Here is a 19,728-nt window from a genome sequence, read left to right on the forward strand (position 1 = left end):
TTCATTTTGGGCCCAGAGGCCCCAGCAGAAGAGTTCCCTCCGGTGAACATAGCTCGCAGGTCTTTGTTCCCAGGCTGAGACATTTCCTCTGGCATAAGAAAGACAACATTAGTATATAAGTAAGCATTTATGCAAGAACAACAAAAATAAGGGGGGAAAAGCGGAACTCAAGTATATACAGTGAAAGGGATCCTACCCCCCGAGCTAGAAGAGGAATCTATGGTCACGACCATCGGCCCCAGAGCTCCTGCGGGGGAATCTAAGACAATGACTTCGCGAGCTGGAACAGGTTCTAGTTCTGAATCTGGTTCGGGACTAGACTCTTCCACATATTGCCTAAGGCCCGGAGCTACAGTACCCTCCCAAAGGGAGGGCCACGACCGGAGATTAGTCCCATACTCCTCAAAGAGGGCCGACCTAAAGGCTAAGGTGTTGTCTACGACTACAGTACCCCTAGGGCGGCTACTCTCGTAATCCAGCACGAGCCGGTCGACACACTGGAGTAGGGTTACGTCGAGGTCTGGGTCATTTCGATGGCGTTGGACGGGCTGGTTGGGATTAAACCTAGCTAACCGAGGATCGGCGGTGGCCCTTTCTAAGCCCCTGAACATGTAAGGATTACCTTGCCCAGAGGGACCTGCGGCTGCTTCGGGCCGGATCCTCTCCTCGCCCGTTCTTTGGGCGACCTCCAGCGCCCGCTTCCTCCTCGTCCTTATGAGGGGCACCTCGTCCTCCTCATCCTCATCCTTTCCTTCCCCCGCGACCTCCTCCTCGGGGATGGGCCTCATCTCGCGAGCTGGGGGAAGCCCCCGGGGTCTCCTCAGGGCCAAAGTCTGGCCTGGAGAGATCAGTTTGCACGCCAACATCGTCTCGTCTGTCACGAGCTGGCGATAGTCCTTTTCACTGGGGGGCAGACCCGCCAGTGTCTCGTACTAACTCCCGAGGATCACAGACTTGTCTGTCCTCGCGAAAATGGCTGCAGAATTGTTCTAAGTCAAAAACTGATAAAGGGGAGCTAATCAATACTTAACTTACGAGCTAAGAGTAAAAGGTACTTACGAGGACGGTTGAAGTAATGAAGTTCGCAGTTGCGAAACCCCTTGGACATAAAGAACTGGTCTTTGAAGTCGTTAGGGTGGCTGGGCAGCTCGATGACCGCAGCCGTGTTTGGAAAGCGGGTCAAGTAGTAGAACCCGTCGCCTCACCCCCGCTGCTCCGGGCTGGCCTCGAGGCAGAAAAAATATAAGATGTCCGCCGGAGTGGGGACCTCTCATTCCTGTTTCAGGAACAGATATCTCAACCCCGCCAACAAACGGTAGGAGTTGGGGGGGAGCTGGAAAGGAGCCAACTTCACGTAGTTGAGGAAGTCGGCGAAGTATTGGTCCAGCGGGAGGAAGGCCCCAGCCTTGAAGTGCTCGTCACTCCACGCCGCATATTCCTCGTCAAGCGGCGCGCAGCTCCGTTCACCTTCTGCGGGAGGTCGGGCGATCAGGGCACCCCTCCCTAGCTCGATGTTGTGGGAAAGGAATATTTTATTCACTTTCCCCTGGTCGGTGATCTTCGAGAAGATCCTCTCGGCCTCGAATAAAGCATCGGGTGCCACCTCGAGCTCCTGCTCCACGGCCGGCCCGAAGACGGGGATTGGGGAGTCTGTCATCACCTCCTTTCCTTTGGATTGTTGGGAGGACGAGCTGCCTGCGGTCTTCTTAGGAGCGTTCTTCTTGGGTCCCATATGGTCGCCTAGCGAACAAAAGAATAAATTTTAGAAAGGGCGACCTAAACATAAGAAAGAATCTGAAGAGAAGTGTTTCCTTTGCACGGGCTGAGGTAAGCTCAGCCCGTGGAGAGTGAGACCACGCGGTTCTATGAACACGCGCATGTGCTCCCAACAAATCCCTGATTACTCAGAATTCGTGTGTCAGGAGGGTCAGGATAAAAGTTTTCCTTGGCAGGAAAGTTTCAGTAAGCAAGAGGTGCAAAACCGCCTGTGAAGCATGTCCCCTAAGCTACCCGGTTTTGCACCCAAAATGCTGGATATTTTAAACAAGCATACCAAAAAAAAAATCCTACCCAGAAGATTTCCCCAGAAAACGCACCCTATGAACCATGCTCCTAAATGGTTTTCTTCTACAATCGATGCCCTAAAATAAAAACCTACACCCTCCATACTCACAAAAACCAGCAGAATATTGCATGCAGCTACAGTAACTATTTATCTAGGCTACAGTGAAAAGAAAATTTAAAGCATGCACAGTCAGAAAACTTACGAAATGTTTTGCTGTGGGGGAGATGAAGGGGTCGTCTGGGTTGGGGCCTCGACGGGATGACTGGTACCAAAACCTCAAAGGATCCCTTGCACCTGATCTTCTGGAATGCTGGGAACGGTAACCGGGAGAAAAAGAGGGTTTTTTTAGGGTGAGAAGAGAGAAGAAGATGGGAAATTTAGAAAGTTTTCAAATAAACGGGTGGCCCATGCGGAAGATGGCCACCCCTTTTATATACGTGAGGAGGGTCGTTGGATTGCTCTGATGTGGGATCCGAGGCTCTCCACTCGAAAGGCAAAACGGCGGCTGAGTATAGGTTAGGCCATTTAATGCGGTTCTCGGAAGACGTACTGTCACCAACCACGATGCTCCACGTATTCGACGCCTGCGTAATAGGTGGAATATGGAGAGTCCATGGAGAAGCCTAAAAGCCCCCAGTGTGGCCCCACATGACGTCGTGTGCCACGAGCAGAGGCTTGGGGGGCAAATGTACGCCCTGATTTTCCACGGGCTATTAGCGAGCTGAGATATGGCATAATTATATCAGCTGTGTGGATACCACGTGGCCAGAGCTACTGTCGTCAAGTCCTACCTCTTTAGCTCGAGGTAACCAAAGGTTTACCAAGATTATTTCGAGGGCCGAGTCAGGAAAATAAAGACCGCGGGTCAAGAAGGCATCCAGCTCGAGGCACGAGCTGGAGTTGGAAGCTATGACCCTTTATAAAGTCAACCACGCAATATAAACGTGCATATATCAGACATCACGTGTCTGATATATCCCTGAATTCTCGGACACGCCGCATGAACATGCGTGTTCAGGCACCCACGACTGGGTTGGGCCGTGCGTCCCATTATCCCCCTTACCTATTGATTTGACCACACTTCATTTGTCAAGTTTTAGGAATTAATCATGAATGTCACAGAAGTGACATTATGGGTCAGAAGGTCACGGGATGACCCCCCTTACCAACTCCCAGGTGCCCTCTCCTATAAATATGGAGACCTTGGGAGTTGCAAGATGTTGGATTCTATTGTGTAACAAAATACCCTGTAAAGAATACCAGAAGTATAGCAATAATATTGGCTGGTGGAGTAGAAGGATTTTAACCTTTGAACCACCTAAAAACGTATTTGTGTCATCAGTCCATTTTAAGATCATTCATCTGTTTCGGTTCATTATTCAGCACTAATCCCTTTCTCTTATTTTCTTAATTACATGTTGGCGAAGAATCGCGTCAACAGACTTAATACAATATAATCATACATATTAAATTTATATATATAGATACTATATTGTATATTGTGCATATACAATTACGAATGAACATCATATAATTAGTGTATATTGTATATATTGTTTAATAGAAAAAACAAATTAAGAAAAAAACAAAAAAGAAAAATGACCTTGTATACTTAATACAATATAATGTATATTGTGTATATACAATTACGAATAACATGATATAATCAGTTTATATTATATATATATATATACTATTTAATAGAAAAAAACAAAAAAATAATGACTTAAAATAATGTAATACATAGTGTGTAGACGTGTGATGATTTTAGAATTAAAAAAATAAAAAATAAAAATTGAAAGAAAAAAACAAAATAAGAGTAAAACAAAAAAGAAGGATGACAAGCTCTTCTGTGCATATATATCTATTATATATAAAAAGTGTGTAGATAACGGAAATTCTTGGTTTTAACGGTTTTTTATTTTTTTTAATGTTAACTTTACGGAATATTCTTATATTTAACGGTAGTTTGTAAGCATCTCTTAAACTTAAATAAAATAAAATAATTAATTAAAAAATTTAAGATAAGATATTTTTTATATATTTTAGAATGATAATTATTTAAAAATAATAAATAATTAAACAAGTTAAAATATGATATTTTTGAGATATTTTACAATGATAATTATTTTAAAATAATAAATGATTAAACAAATTAAAATATAATATTTTTTAGATATTCTACAACGATAATTATTTAAAAATAATAAAATCATACATTTTATAACTTAAATAAAATTTATTTAAACTTAAACTCACTTATTAGAATAATATCATATTAAATATATAATATAATCTAATGTGAATTAGTAACAAATTGCTTTTTTTTTTTTAAAAACTAGCAAGAAACTTAAATTTAAAATACACGTATAATATTTAATATTACATTAAACATATAATATATAATCTTTTGTTGTCACTCCCAAATTCAAAAATTAGAACAAACATAAATTTAAACAAAAATAAATAAATTATTTAATTAAAATAAAATATTTATTTCAAAATTTATATGACATTAATATAAATTTAATAAAAATAATTAATAAATTCTATAAATAAAACTAAACAAACGTGCATATTGCACGTTACTTGTATCTAGTATATATATATATACACAATAGAGATATAATAGAGAATAATAGATACATGCATAATATAATAGAGGTAATTAATTAAAGTTAATAATTTAAATTCAGTAAAAAGAGGAGGTTCTAGCAGAGAAGGGCTGACCTGCAAACCCTTTACTAATTAAATCCACACCCATCTTAGAGCATCATCGAACATTAACATCACGCAGATGACTTAATATATTCCTTGATTAATTGACTTTAAGTAAAGGCATGCTTTGAAACAGTGATTGTCTTTTCTCCTGATTAATTTTTTGTTTTCTACTAATAATAGGATTACTTCATTAAATTATAGTAGCTTTTTGTTATCTACTAATAATAGGATCACTTCATGAAATTATAGTAGTTAATAGAAAGATAACAGAGACATCTCAATCGATTAAATATGGCCAAAACAGCGTATCGCTTTTAATCATGCACAAGGGGAAAGTAACATAATCTACCTGGGAGTGACCCTGCAGTGAATGGTGTATGATTTTTATTCTGTCCAAATAGTATGAAGTATGATTCAACTGGAATCGCTCTTTCTTTTCTTTTTTTTTTTCTAGAGAGATAAATAAAGAGGTATTGTTGAATTGTGTGATTGACATATTTGTATGGCGTAACAACTATTGAGTTGTGTAGTGAAAAAAACAGGGGAACAAAGAAGAACAAACACATTGGTTCTCTTTTCTATCAGTTAAAAAAACACTGGTTTCATTATAGGGATGAAAGATGATACATTTGGGAGTTTCACAGCTGCAATCATTTTCATCTCGAACAAAAAAAGGGAAAGAAAAAAGAATTGCAAGCAAGATCAATAAGAAAACCGGCTGATATTTTACACAAAATAGGTCATCTGGGAAAATAGACGAATCAAGATGACCTAATTAAAGAATTAGAATGTAATGTTGGCATGTATGAGCTTAGGCTTATAGATCTGCCTTGTAGGATTTCGTGTTCTTTTTCTTTTTCTTGGTTTGAGTTATCAATTATCAATTGACTCATGCCTGCCTGGTCAGGAATCAGTATTATTATGTACTGAATGTGCGCAAGAAAGTAGAGCTTTTGTCGTAGTGGTGGTGGGAACCTCTCTCTCACTCAATCCACCTCTTTTGCACTCTTAAGCACCTGTCCTCCAGAGTATAACAAGCTCATCAGGTAAACGGTTTGCAATTTTCTGGGTCATGTTTTATGTTTAATATCATGAATCATGAGAGCCGTGGACCAAGATAGCAATCCGTTTAGCACTGTCTGACCGAAGATTATCCCCTTTATGTCCAATCTGGTAGGACAAATAACTTCCTAAGTACCTCAAAACTCTTGCTTTGCTAAATGATTAGACAACTCAAATTTGAAAATTTCTGTGAAGGCAGTTTCATACATGCATATATGTATATATATACAAGAGAAGATTGTTACCTCGCTTGGGCTATCTGGAGAAAACCACCGCAATAAGACCCCAAGATGAACAACAGCAGGAATCAACTTGAAGAGCAATGGCGTGGTTACCTACACCATAGATTGCAAGTAACAATATTCTGAAATCAGAGGTGAACTGGACTTTCACTAGATGTAAGCAATTACGCAGAACAGGCTACAGATAAAAAGCAGATATACTTCACAATTGAGGTGGTATATCCATTTCAAATTCTATCCAAATCTTGATAATCATAAAAATGTGAAAGTTGAATCAAATGAGTTTCATAGTAGCATCCTATAAATATATATATATACATATGAAAGAACAAATCATTGAGAAATTTAGCCAATAATTTCACAAAAAGAATGACAACCGTAATATAATCAGTGTGAAGTCCCTGAAAATTAAGTTTGTACATTCTACTTCCTAATAATTTGCTATTTTCCTTTTGAAATAAATAGAACAGTATGGTATCAACTTTGTTTATCATGTATGTTGCAATCTCACCAGACTGAGAGCTGTCGTTCCAAGAAGCAATAGATATAATTTTCCCTGCAAAAGAGGTTAAAGACCTTCAGAAAAATTGCAGAAGAAAAACTTGCACTTTGGTTTTAAATTTGATAAAGTTGACATAACCAAAAAAACATTATTTAAAATTTTTGCACTTTAAGACCAAAATTATGTACCTCCATAAGCATTCACAAGAAAAGAGATGCATTCCTATAAAAGTACAGTAATAAACCGAACTCCTCTGTCACTCTAACACAAAATTGGGTAGAGGGCTCATGTATTAACTTTACTTTTCTTTTTTCTTTTTTTTTTTTTGTTTTCAAGAAACAACATTATTAATGTACCATAAAGAAGCAAAGCAGATAACAAAACTGAGGACCAGCAAATGGACGCATTCACTTAAACCGTATGATTAGAATTAAGCACTCACCTCTACCAAATGAAGATTAGAAGCACGACTCAAAAGAACAAAGGCAAATTCACCAATTTGTGCCAGAGACATGCCAACCTACACGAGTAAAATAACAAGGTGCCTCTGTCAATGAAATGTTTGTAAAAATCATATACACTGTATAGGCAACTTGTAAAATCTTACAAGAAGAGATGTCTTGTTGTTATATCCGAACCCCTTGACAACAGTAGCAACCACAACAGTTTTTATAATGATCACCAAAATAACAGCTGCAAGTAATATATCAACATGGTTCCATAGAAAATGAACATGTATTAACATCCCTATGCTGGCAAGGAATAGAGCAGCAAAAAAATTACGAATAGGCTCGACCTGCCACACAAACAACTCCAGTTAAGGACAGAAACAGATGAGAACATCACATTTAAAGGTTAAAATATTTAATTAAGCAGCATAACAAAGTAGATATCCCATACATGAACAATAAAAAGGAAGATAAAGTTATTAAGACGAACTAATTTAACTATAGTAGAGTACACTAACCAATATATGTAACAATTTTAGTAATTTCAAAAACCAAAAGGAATTATGTCCCAAATCAGCCACCAAACTTATTATAAGAGACAAGCGGAACAGACTAAAAACCACAGCTCTGTCAACCTCCCACAAACATAACTAATGAGAAAGATACCCAGTGGCGGAGCTGCCTTGATGAGAGGGGGAAATTGCATATACTTTTATATTTGTTTATTAAAATAAAAATGAAGTATTTTTAACTTGTAGGTCTAGTTTGGTTGGGGAGAAAGAAATGGAATAGAATGATAAAAATTACATTTTTTATTCAATTTCTTTATTTGGTTACTCTTAAACACATTGGAATAGTCATTCTACAGGACTAGCATTTCCACCATTTTGGTGGAATAGTTATTCCTCCAAAACTAGGAGGGAAGTCCATTCCATTGCACATTGAAATTTTTTCTACTCATTAAATTCTATTCTATTCTATTACCATCACCATTCTCATTCTCATTCTTGTTCCTCTATTTTCATTACTCTCAACCAAACAAGGCCTTAGAACTATTTCCCCCAACCAAATCTCCACCCTTTAAGAAACCAAAGGGAGTCTCATATAAACATTCATGCATGTATGCATTTGTATGTCATATTTAAGCAAGTTGAAAGTCAAAAGAACATTATCTCTCGTTAGGCTCCTCACTCTTCAAGTAGATTCACAAATAAAAGTATCTTACTTGTTCAAGTGTATGTTGACCAAGATCAGTAGTTGAAATCATCACTCCAGCAGCAAATGAGCCAAGTTCAAGGCTTAAACCCAGCTTATCACTACACTGAAATGACATAATTCTTTATTATATGTCCATGTTTGCAATTAAACATGCATAAAAGGAAGAAATTTATGCATCCCACTCCACAGATGGAGATGTTCTGATAAAACAATTAACATATTGGGAGACTTGAAACAGCAGAACCCCTCCCCATTTACTCTTCATCTCATTGATGATACAACACAAGTTGTATTACCAATGCAGAAAAGAGAAGGGGAGAGAGAATTAAAAAACGATCAATCTTATTTCCATACTAAAAAAGTAATTGATAAATTAGTTCTGTGATCAAACAGGAAAGAAACAGGAACTGGACAAACCCAAGCAACAAGCAAGCAAAATGCCACTGATGCCAGTTGATAGAGTTCATTAGTCTGAAAAAAAAAATTGAAACAAAATTCATCAGCTACACTTAATTGATAACACGAAATATAAAAAACTGAAAGAGCTATCACTAGTACCTGAGATGATAGGCTTATCATGAGCTTAAGGAACCATGGCACACAAGTACGAGATACTATTGACAAGATAGCCAAAAATGATATCAGAACCACCAACCTGAGATCACAAGTAGTTGTGAGAAAAGCAATAGTGCATAATTCACCTAGGCAGAGGCCAATTAACTGCAATACTCATTGAATTTCCAATATTATAAATTGTTTGGAATAATTGTTATAGGGTAAGGTGCAACTGAAGCTCAGGTTAAATAAGCCGGAGAAAAATATGGCAAGATCCTAAAAAATTCAAACAAACAGACATGCTATGCACATCATAAGGTAAAGAAAAAAAAAGGCAGTCTCAATTGAAGTTTCAAAAATTACTGCATCTATATCATGCTATCAATTCAGTTATGACAGAGGACTTCACATGATGAAAATCAAATTACAAAACTACAATAAAAAACATATACAGAACTAAGCCTTCAAATAGCTAATTCACACCAGTCTTTTAATGATAATTGAACCCAGCGTTTGTTTTTTCAAAATATAACATGCACAAATTAAAAAAAAACACATTCTGCATGATTTGTAAAGTGTGTAAAGAGAGGTAATTGTCATTATTACGATTTGGTCATGGACATCACTCCTTGAAGAACACCAGAAGTACCACCAAGAACCGGAAGCAAGGCAAACAGCAAACCGACAGCACAATCCTGGTAGCACGCAACAGTGCTCTTAAAAATAAATTACAAAACTAAGAGAAGATATAATAATTTGATATTGAGGAAAGTTCTGACACGAGTAGCAAAAACTTGACATTCAACAATTAGATAGGTGCAGAACAGTGAATAAACACAAACCTGCAGAATAAGAGTGCCAACTGTGACCTGACCATGAAGGGCATTGATGCTATTTTTCTCCATCAAGAATTTCAAAACCTAAGGAGCATCATACAAGACATCATAAGAACCCATTGCAGAGGACTTTTGACAGTTATATATCTGAAAATGCATGACGAAATAGATAGAACAATATTATTACACGTTTAAAATTATACATTAAAAAAACTTTCCAAACTTTCACATATTTTCAATTGATCTAACTGGATCAGATAGAGCCAACAAGCCAGCTTTTAAATACTATGTCAAATGGACACTTGTGTTTCAAAAGATGGCAATATGACCCATTAAAAATTGAAAATTAAATAAAAATTTATAAGAAACGAGACTAATATTAATGATTAAAGATAATACAAGCAAAACTGTGGAAGAGGAAACCACATAGAAAATCTACAATAAAACAAGCACAACCAAACACTCCAATCCCAAACAAGATCAGAGAACAAAATACTAACCCATAATCTTTATTCTGAATTCCCCTCTCCTCTTACCAAAAGAAGTAAAAAAAAATTATAACCAATTACAAATAATAATAAGAATAGATGTTTAAATAAACAACTTCCCCCAAGAAGATAGGAGGAATGAAATACAAAAATATTAAGTCATTTATTCTCCCTTTATATAAACATGAACAAGATAATGAGAAATCAACGATATCAGTACATAGAGGATTACCACCGCAGTTGAAGACATAGAAAGAAATGCTCCAACAAATACTCCCTCTGAAGATTTACCACCACATAACTGGAAATGGCAAGCAGCTTTGCACATTAGAATCAGTCATCATACGAAATGATGGCACAAAGGGTAAAAACAATAATAAGTAGTCTCAAGTCAAGTCTTCTCAACATTGATCACACAATTCAGCCAACAGGTTTATGGCAGTGTCAACTTCTAATCAAGCTTTTTGAAGTAGTATCTAGAGCTTGGTACAAACCTACCGTCATATAGACAGACAATATAACTCACTGCCCAGAACCATAAAGAAACCTAATTTAGCAGCAAACTAGTCTACCTAGAGATAAGTGTTTAATAGGGAAGGGAAGATATAGTAATCCACAAAATGTTGACATACAGAAGCTGTTATTCCACATAAGCACATAAACAGGAAAATCTGGAGTAGACCTCCTAGTACAGCCACAGCCCGAACCACACGAAGCTGAAAATGTAAATTAAACACATTTTTATCAGTTATCACAGCCTAATCATTTGATAATAATAATAAAAAATATTGAACAAGCTAACCTTTGTAGCAGAAAACTCCAGGCCTAGTGCAAAAAGAAGAAAAATGACACCAAACTGAGCAACTGTCTCAACCTTCATGAATAATTTGATTCAAGACAATGGAAGTAAATAAATGCATGATATGAACCAAAAAAATCTTCAACTTTAACATAGCAACGACCAAATAAATTTAAGAGACTTCTTGCTGAAGGATGAGAAAATAATAGTTTTATATAAGATGATATCAAAAGGATCTCTTACAAGAAGACCACTATCAATAACCAAAAAAGTGGTATATCAGGTGTGAAAGCTTAAAAAACATACTTGCACCATTTCACTGACAAAACTCAAGCCTCCTGGGCCAATGACAGATCCTGCAAGCAGATATCCAGTAATAACCTGCACATTGTCAAAAGGTCAGGAAACAAACATTTAGAGACAAGTTTAGAGATATAAACACTCTTAAAAACTTAAAAAGAAAGTTATCTAAGGCAAGAGAAAATAATAGTGATCGGACCGGTTGTCCAGCGCAGGCGAAAGCAATGCCACCACAAGTTGCAGAGACAATGACGACTACAAGGTCTGATATCAGCCTAGAAAATAATTATTTTATCAAGCTAGATCAGCCAACCTGCTGTTGGTTGTATGCAAAATTAAGGAACAAACAAACTAGCAAAAAAAACACACCCTACCTTGCGTCAAGTTGAAGCACAGGAAACTTTGACTTCCGATTAGATATAATAAAAACATTGTCCTGGAGATAAAATTCTAGCACATCAAGACTATAATAAAACACTGAATTATAATTTAAAAAGAAGACATGCCAATGCACCACCATGATAGTGATGTTATGTACAGCAGAAGAGCCAATGACTATGTGCCAACATAAATTTTCAATGACAACTACTAGGCATACCTTGCGATCTATCAGTGTTGGCATATCTTCAGCTTGATTCTCATTATTGAAAACATCATGAAACTGAAATGACCTAACATAAGGCTCATAAATATTCAGCATCCATTGTGATATTGAGCATAACTTCAACAGCAACAGATTTAAGTAAACTCAGTTACTACTCCTTCCATTGAAAAGAAAAGGAGTAACCATTATTTCAGAAGATAGAAGCACTTACTTTTCCTCTTTGGTGTCATTTTTCTTGGACTTGACTCTAGCAACAGTTTCCAAAACAGCCTGAAAACAAAGATGTTTCATTTCTAAGTTAGAACATGTTTTTTTTTTAATTCCATGGGCAAATAATATTAATAAAGAAAAATTAGGATAATCAAGACAGACCAGGAAAAAAAAATCCAGGTAACTGAATACACTGTAATGGTAGCCCCACCCCCCACTTACTCTCTAAAAAAAGTATAATAAATAAACATAAAGGAAAGAAGGGCCTACTAGTAAATTTACAGGGCCTTGAAATTTCAAGAGATCAATCTAAAGTAGTATCTTTATATCACTGCAAAACTGAAAGAGTGCAAATCCTGATTCAAGGTTTCCCCAAACACTTATAATGGATGAATCAGCTTTACGACAATTGTCATTGAGGACAACCAGAGTATAGCATAAGTTCACAAGGCCAGTTAGCTGCAAATAGTTGCTTTCCCATATTAAATTTTCTTATTATGATAATAAAATGTTTTAACACATTAAGACCATCTTGCTATGCCACTTCAGCAAACAGCTCCACCAAGCTCAGCTAAACATCACTGGAGCACTAATAAAGCCCATTATTTATTACAAAGCCCAGAATCTAAGTGACTCATCTCTCTACTGTAAATAGCCACATGGCTACAAGCATTTTCAGTAAACTATTCTAGGTTATTGTAAATTGATATAACAAAATTATGTTACCAAAATTCTATAGACTAAATCATTTCTTATTTGATTTTATTCTACATTCTCTGCACTTTCCACTTTATTTCCTGAATAGCATGAATGGTTTTCGCACTAAAAGAAGTGTCTATGATGTTGCAAACCGTTTCTACAAGTAAAAGTTAAGCACTACTAATGAATAACTCATGATAATTTGGACAGGCCACATTGGGATCTTATGAGTTAAGTTGAATTTCTTAAAGACACTCCTCTGATATTCCAACTAAATTTTTCTTCTAGAACTCCCTATTCTATCTTTTGACGAATAATGCCAAATCCATATGAATCCACCATTCCAATAGTTGTTGCTTATTCGATTAACAATATAACATTAAAAGTTACAACATTTACACGTATTGAAGCTGAGTTTTCACTTTCTTATACTCCTATATGTTACCCAATGAAAGTGAAACCAACCAAAATTTAAAAACTTGAAAACAAAATTAAGGCCAGTTTCAAGAAATGCAAATACCAACCTGCTGCCCGGCAACACTGTTGTTGAAGCTACCAGCATCCGTGGCTGCAAAATAGAACACACAAATTCGAGTGACATTAATTCATCAACCCAACCAATAAAACAAATAATTAATTTTCCATTTCGTAACGCCTATTCTAATTTAAATCTCTCTTTCTCTTCTTCCACATTAATCGAAAATCAAACACAGTCACCAACCAAGATTTCATCAGAACAATAACGCAATGCAGAACAACAAAATCCCAGCTAAAAATGAAAAAAGGAACACCCTTAAACAACCAACGGCACCAATGGAAACGCAATTTCTACATACGAACCTTCATTCTGCTCATTCTCGGGGAACTCTCTCTCCAGCGCCCGATCGATCATGTCGGCAAAGCTGTCCTCATTGGATCTCGACCGCGTAGAGTTAGAGTCGTCGTCGGCGTCGAGGATAGTGGTGGCATTGATCTCCTCCGAGGCTGAGTTGGACTGGACCGAATCGGCGGTGGCGAGGAGGGGAAAAATGATAGAAGGGAGAGCAAGGAGGAAGAAGAATGCGAGAATGGAAGAAGATCGGACCCTCATTGCAGTTGCAGGTGAGCTTGGAGACGAAGGAGAGGGTTCTGGTGATGGTGGGTGGGTGGGTGGGGGAGGGGTGGGCTGAGTGACACCACAGCGTAAGTTAGCAAGCCCCGTCGTCTTGGATTTGATTTTTTTAGAGAGAGAGGGACAGAGAGAGAAAGCTTATTTAGTCGAGCCAAGGAAAGGGAAGGGAGGTGGTGGTGGAGTTGCGAAAGTACAAAATAGTCCTTCAAATACGGCTTTTGTGTGCCTCGTGTCACTTGTTTGTTTACAAATCTAAGCTAAACCACGCGCGCGTTTTTCCCACGTGAGCATGAAGTGATGCTCACGTGTTACCGTATTTTTGCCATAATGTATTAACAATCCAGGAGAAATAAAAATAATTAAAAATATTTTTTTCTAAAGAGAAAATAGAAAGCGCCGCTGTTGTTATTTGTTGTGATGTTCACTCCAGATAAAGTGTAAAATTCATGAGAATTGTTACGATTTTTTATAATAGTTGTTAAATTAAAATATTTAAGCTTTGATATTAAATTGTACTAAACATGATCACTAAAAGACGAGTTACATTAATACCCTTTAATATTTCTCAAAATTCAATATGTCATGTCCATTTTCTAATGTATACTTTAATAAAGGAACTCAAATCATGTTTACCTTCTTGGAAGTGACATCGACTATATTCATTTTCAAGAATTCATAAGAATAAATATACTAGAGACTTTATAAAAGTAGAAAGAGTAATCTGGAGTTTTGAAAATATATATATTAATAATGGTTGGAACTTAGAATCGTTATTACTAAGTCATTTGCAATTGATTTCAATTTTTTCAGCGCGTTAAATTTCTAAACCTAAAATATAAGTAATATTATTTTAATATGGTTCTATTAAACAAAAACACTATCTTATGGTAAACAAAAACACTATCTTATATTATTTCTTAAAGTTGTATTTTTAAAATATAAGAATATAAAATTTGTTGTATTCAAGAAATACAATGTGGTTGAGTAATGCTTCTAAATACGTTTGCTTAGTTGTAAATATTATCTATAATTTTAATAAAAATTTGTTGATTATTTTTTTGAAAAGAAATATATATATAATAGAATGAATTATAATTCTATAGTATATATAAATATTTACATGACTACATGATATATATAAAATACAATAATATTTAAAAAAAATTAATAATAAAAATAAAATAAGAATAGAAAAAAAATCATAACGTAGACGGTAGTATATATATACATAAACTATCACACAAATTTATAAGATAAAGAAAAATAGTTCTAATCACTTGATAAGAAATAAAATATCACACAAATTTATAAGATAAAAAAAATGATATCTATACCTTTATTATTTTTAAATATATATGATTTAATTATTTAAATTATCATAAAATGTCTTAAAACTATCATATTTTAATTTATTTATTTATTTTTATTTACGTTTATGTTTGTTTTAGTTTTTTAATTTGGCAGTGAAAACAAAAGATTATATATTATATGTTTAATGTAATATTAATAAATTTAAGTTTAATTAAATTTTATTTAAGTTATAAAATATATAATTTTATTATTTTAAATAATTATCATTGTAAAATATCTCAAAAATATCCTATTTTAATTTGTTTAATTATTTATTTAAGTTTAAGTCATGTTTACAATCTACCATTAAATATAAGAATATTCTTTGTAAATATTATAATTTATATATATATCATGTAGTCATGTAAATATATATATGTCAATGTTGTGTTTAGATTATATATATGTCAATGTTGTGTTTAAATATCATATATGTAGAAACTATTGATGTAAATATTTATATATATTATAGAACTATAATTCATTTTATTATATATATTTAAAAAAAATATTGAACTAGTTTTTATTATAATTATACACAATGTTTATAACTTTAAAATTAAAAAGCTTACTATATTTAAAATTAGAGAGAGAAAATAAAGTGTGACGAAGTAATGTAATAAAAAAATAATAAGAGAAAAAGTAATATGACAAAAAATAATAAAAAAATGATCGAGAAAATAATTATTTTTATAAATATAGAAGATAACTTTGAATTTGTTTATTTCAAAATTTTGTGTGTTTAGAATAATGACAATCACCCCCAAACTGTTTTCAAGATATTTTTTTTAAATAAAACATACAACAGTTTTTTAAAATCAATGACAAAGGTCTAATTTTCTTGTATTATTTATGAACATGTTCAAATAACACCAAACCCCAACTATGTGGGCTCATTTTTGCACTAACCGAATGGAAGTAACCACTACTTTATAATTATTTATTGTAATATCCTAAATTATTAAATTTATGGAATTTTTTTATTTAAAATCCTTTTTATTATTATTTTGGGGTTTAAATATCTTATAATTATTTGGTGAAATTTGTAAATATTCCTTATTTATATTTATATTCACAATATATTTATAAAATGAATTTTTATCTTAGTTTTATGAGGAAAATATTACGTGACTTATCTGAATTCATTTATTGATTTTTTGTGTTAATTTTCATACTCTCTAAAGATGGTTGACTGCATGAAATAAAAATCCTAGAAATGTTATTGCGTATTTTCTATTTTTAGAAAATTTTAATATGACTCAGATATAAGCTGTCCCCGCAATCGCAATTCGCGTGGCTGTCAGAACAGAGTCAACTGATTGGCAAATCTTCATCAATCAAGAATATCATCAAATATTCTTGCTTTTATTGTGGATTATTTCTCAGCTCTTCTGAGCACGAAATGATCTCTATAAATAGGTTATTAGGGTTTTGAGAAAAAGTGAACTCCTTGGTGTATTATTTTGTTGAGTGAATTGTAATATTTGTGAGAGTTCATAGTTTGTATTCAAGACCACATTGTTCACATGATCTTGTAGCAAACTGAGTGTTTAGTTTTATGGTGTGTCTATATCACATTCATGAGTGGATACAGTTTGTAATTCTTAAGGTTTTCGGGAGGAGATTTGTACAAGTCTTGCTTCGAGAGGACACTACAAGAAAAATGGGCTACGACTTCAGTTTTTAAGGTGGAACTACTTCGGTTTTCACATAAATTCGCAATGGAAGTAGTTCGGGGAGAAATAAAAAGTGGTGAAAAACCGAAGTGGAAAATTGACTTTCTACTACTTTGTTTTTATGTATAAACCGAAGTAAAAAGTATGGCTTTTACTTCGGTTTTTATGTATAAACCGAAGTAGAAAGTAGAGTTTCTACTTCAATTTATACATAAAAAGCGAAGTAGAAAGGTTTGAACAATTAAGTGCGTGACCTATATAAACCTTTCTACTTCGCTTTTTATGTATAAACTGAAGTAGATTCCCTACTTTCTACTTCAGTTTATACATAAAAACCGAATTAGAAAGTCTCATTCTTCTTTTTTTTAACCAAATTTAATAAAATTGAATATTAATTCGGGTTTTTTTAATGGCCTAATTTTAAATTTATATATATTTGCAATTGGAATTAATTCTATTTTTTTTAATGAAATTAAGTTAACTTTCATTCATTAGAAATGTCATTCATAAGGATGGACAAAAGTTAAAAAGAGACATGAAAACAAAATACTCTAGCATTTGTACAATGTTATAAGTATTTAGGTACAATAGACATTTATACATTGATATAAGAACTTAAGTAAGATAGCCTAAGCATTAATACATTGACATAAAACTAGACTTAGAACTAAACAAACTTATAAACAAAATAGGCTTACTACTAATTTTGGCAAGATTTGGCTACTACTAACTTTGTCTTTTAGTTCATTCTGCAAAACAAATCAATAATTGATTAAATTAGTAACTCATAACAACACATACTTTACTTTACTTTAAAACACTTACAATTTTTTCTACACCTAGTTCTTTTGCTAAGACATCCAACATAATAGAAGTTTAATTATTAAATTTTCCTAAGTCTAAAAATTTTTCTGCAGCATAACAATTGCTTTTAAGATATCCCAAAATTTCAAAACCTGTAAATAACGCATAGAATATCCCAACATTATGTGCAAATCTAAAAAGGAAAACAATTCATAAAATAAAAAAAATAAAAAATTGGCATAGTTTCATTTGTTTTTATAGCATATCCCAATTTCATAATTACCTATAAATTCAATACAAACAAATACAAAAATCAACACACATAATTTTATCCTTATATCACTGCCAACACGCAAATTTCCCATAACCAACTTTACTAAATTCAATATGCATGATTTAACTCTAATTTTATAAATAAATGTTGCAATAGTAATAAATAAAATTTAAAGATTACTTACCTCCAATATTCCTCTTGAAGTCACCCGAAATCAACATCAAATTGGCCACTAAATCAACAACTCTACTAAAAAGCTTAAAAAACAAATAAAAATTAGTTACGAATTGATCAAACTAGTTACATAATCATCAAACATATCAAGCTAGCTAGTTATAGAAAATAAGATCAAAGTCACTAATAATCCAAACACTCTAAGTTCTAACATTGGTAACAACACTACCTATTGAAGCTATATTTAAATATTGAAATAACAAGTCATATGCCTTCAAATTAAACACCTCTTTCTTAAAACAATCATATCCCTCAACACCAAGCTCACCACTAAATCAACAAGACTATTAAAAAGATTAAAAGAAAAATTATCAAACAACATGTCAAACTAGTTAAAGAAAACAAAAATAAGTCACTAATAATCTAAGCATTTTATGTTCTCTAAGTTCTAACATTAGCAACAATACTACCTAATTAAAGTCAAAATAATATAAAAAAAAATACAAACAACTCATTCAACACATTATAAATAAAAAGCTCAACAAAAAATATATTATATATAAAAACAAAAAGTCTGATAATAATATAGAAAATTAAAAACAAATTCATACAACCAAAGATTGAACGATCCATACCTATTTTGAAGATCAAGAACATATTTGAACCCTATTTCGTAGGAAGGAAAGAAAATACGAAGGAGAGAAAAAATAGAGAAGATAGAAAAAGTGAAGGAAAGAATAGAAATGCATTTTCTCTTCTTCTTGTTTGGTATAAAGAAAGAAAAGAAACTTGTTTTATTTCATTTATTTGGTATTTGAGTTAGAATTGAGATGAAAGAAATGTTTTTTTTACATTTATACCCTTATATTAGTATTTATGTATTACACATTATTGAAAAAATATATTTTTGTATATTTAAAAATATATATTTTTGTCACATATAACATAAATAAAAATAATTTTTTCAAACTTATTATGAAGATAAAGTAAATAATTGGCAATACATATAATTATAATTATAAAATAATTGATAAGGATGGTATGTGTATGTTTTATTACATATGGAATATTATTTATCATTATTGATAATGTGTGATTTTATAAAATTATTTTTTATAACTAAAATAATAATAATTTAATAAACCTAAGAACAAATTTAAATAAACCTAAGTGTTGAAATATTTATATTTAAGGTAAAAAATATAATTTAAAAATATTTATTTTAGCAATAATTTATTAAAAAAATACTACTAAATTTTTTTTTAGTCAATTTATAAGGGGTATTATGGTCATACAAAGCCTATAACATTTTCTCTTCTATATTTTCTCTCCAATTTGGAGAGAAAATTTTTAGTGTGGACCCCACCACTTTTTTTCTCTTCATTTTTCTTTCCTTCTTTATTTTCTCTCATACCAAACCACCATTCTTTTTATCTTCTCTCCAATTTTCTCTCCAAATGATTTCTTCCTTCCACTTTTCATCTTTAACAAACAAAGGCTAAAAATCCAATCAAAATCGTGTAGGAAACCCCATTTTTGAACTCCAAATAGACTTATTGCCAAAGCCTTTCTTTTTTCCTAAAAAATTA

The 19,728-nt window shown here is 33.3% G+C and overlaps 1 protein-coding gene across 2 annotated transcripts; it reads right to left on the reverse strand.

Annotated features, from left to right (window-relative positions):
- Positions 1-5,371: 5,371 nt before the first annotated feature.
- LOC133797197 (K(+) efflux antiporter 4) lies at positions 5,372-14,031 on the reverse strand. Of its 2 annotated transcripts, none has more exons than XM_062235025.1 (20): positions 13,591-14,031; positions 13,275-13,318; positions 12,053-12,111; positions 11,836-11,908; positions 11,612-11,673; positions 11,437-11,512; positions 11,244-11,318; positions 10,941-11,012; positions 10,771-10,854; positions 10,371-10,439; positions 9,657-9,734; positions 9,421-9,509; positions 8,818-8,914; positions 8,677-8,730; positions 8,267-8,362; positions 7,200-7,388; positions 7,035-7,112; positions 6,602-6,646; positions 6,094-6,183; positions 5,372-5,802 (listed from the first exon to the last, which is right to left on the reverse strand). In XM_062235025.1, the coding sequence occupies exons 1-20, from the start codon at positions 13,838-13,840 to the stop codon at positions 5,773-5,775; spliced, it is 1,710 nt and encodes a 569-aa protein (XP_062091009.1). In that variant the 5' UTR covers positions 13,841-14,031; the 3' UTR covers positions 5,372-5,772. The 2 variants fall into 2 exon arrangements, with proteins under 2 accessions (XP_062091009.1, XP_062091008.1); XM_062235024.1 differs by having other exon boundaries at positions 5,372-5,956; positions 13,591-14,029.
- Positions 14,032-19,728: the final 5,697 nt, after the last annotated feature.

The sequence above is a fragment of the Humulus lupulus genome, chromosome 8 (genome assembly GCF_963169125.1).
Source record: "Humulus lupulus chromosome 8, drHumLupu1.1, whole genome shotgun sequence".
NCBI classification, from domain to species: Eukaryota; Viridiplantae; Streptophyta; class Magnoliopsida; order Rosales; family Cannabaceae; genus Humulus; species Humulus lupulus.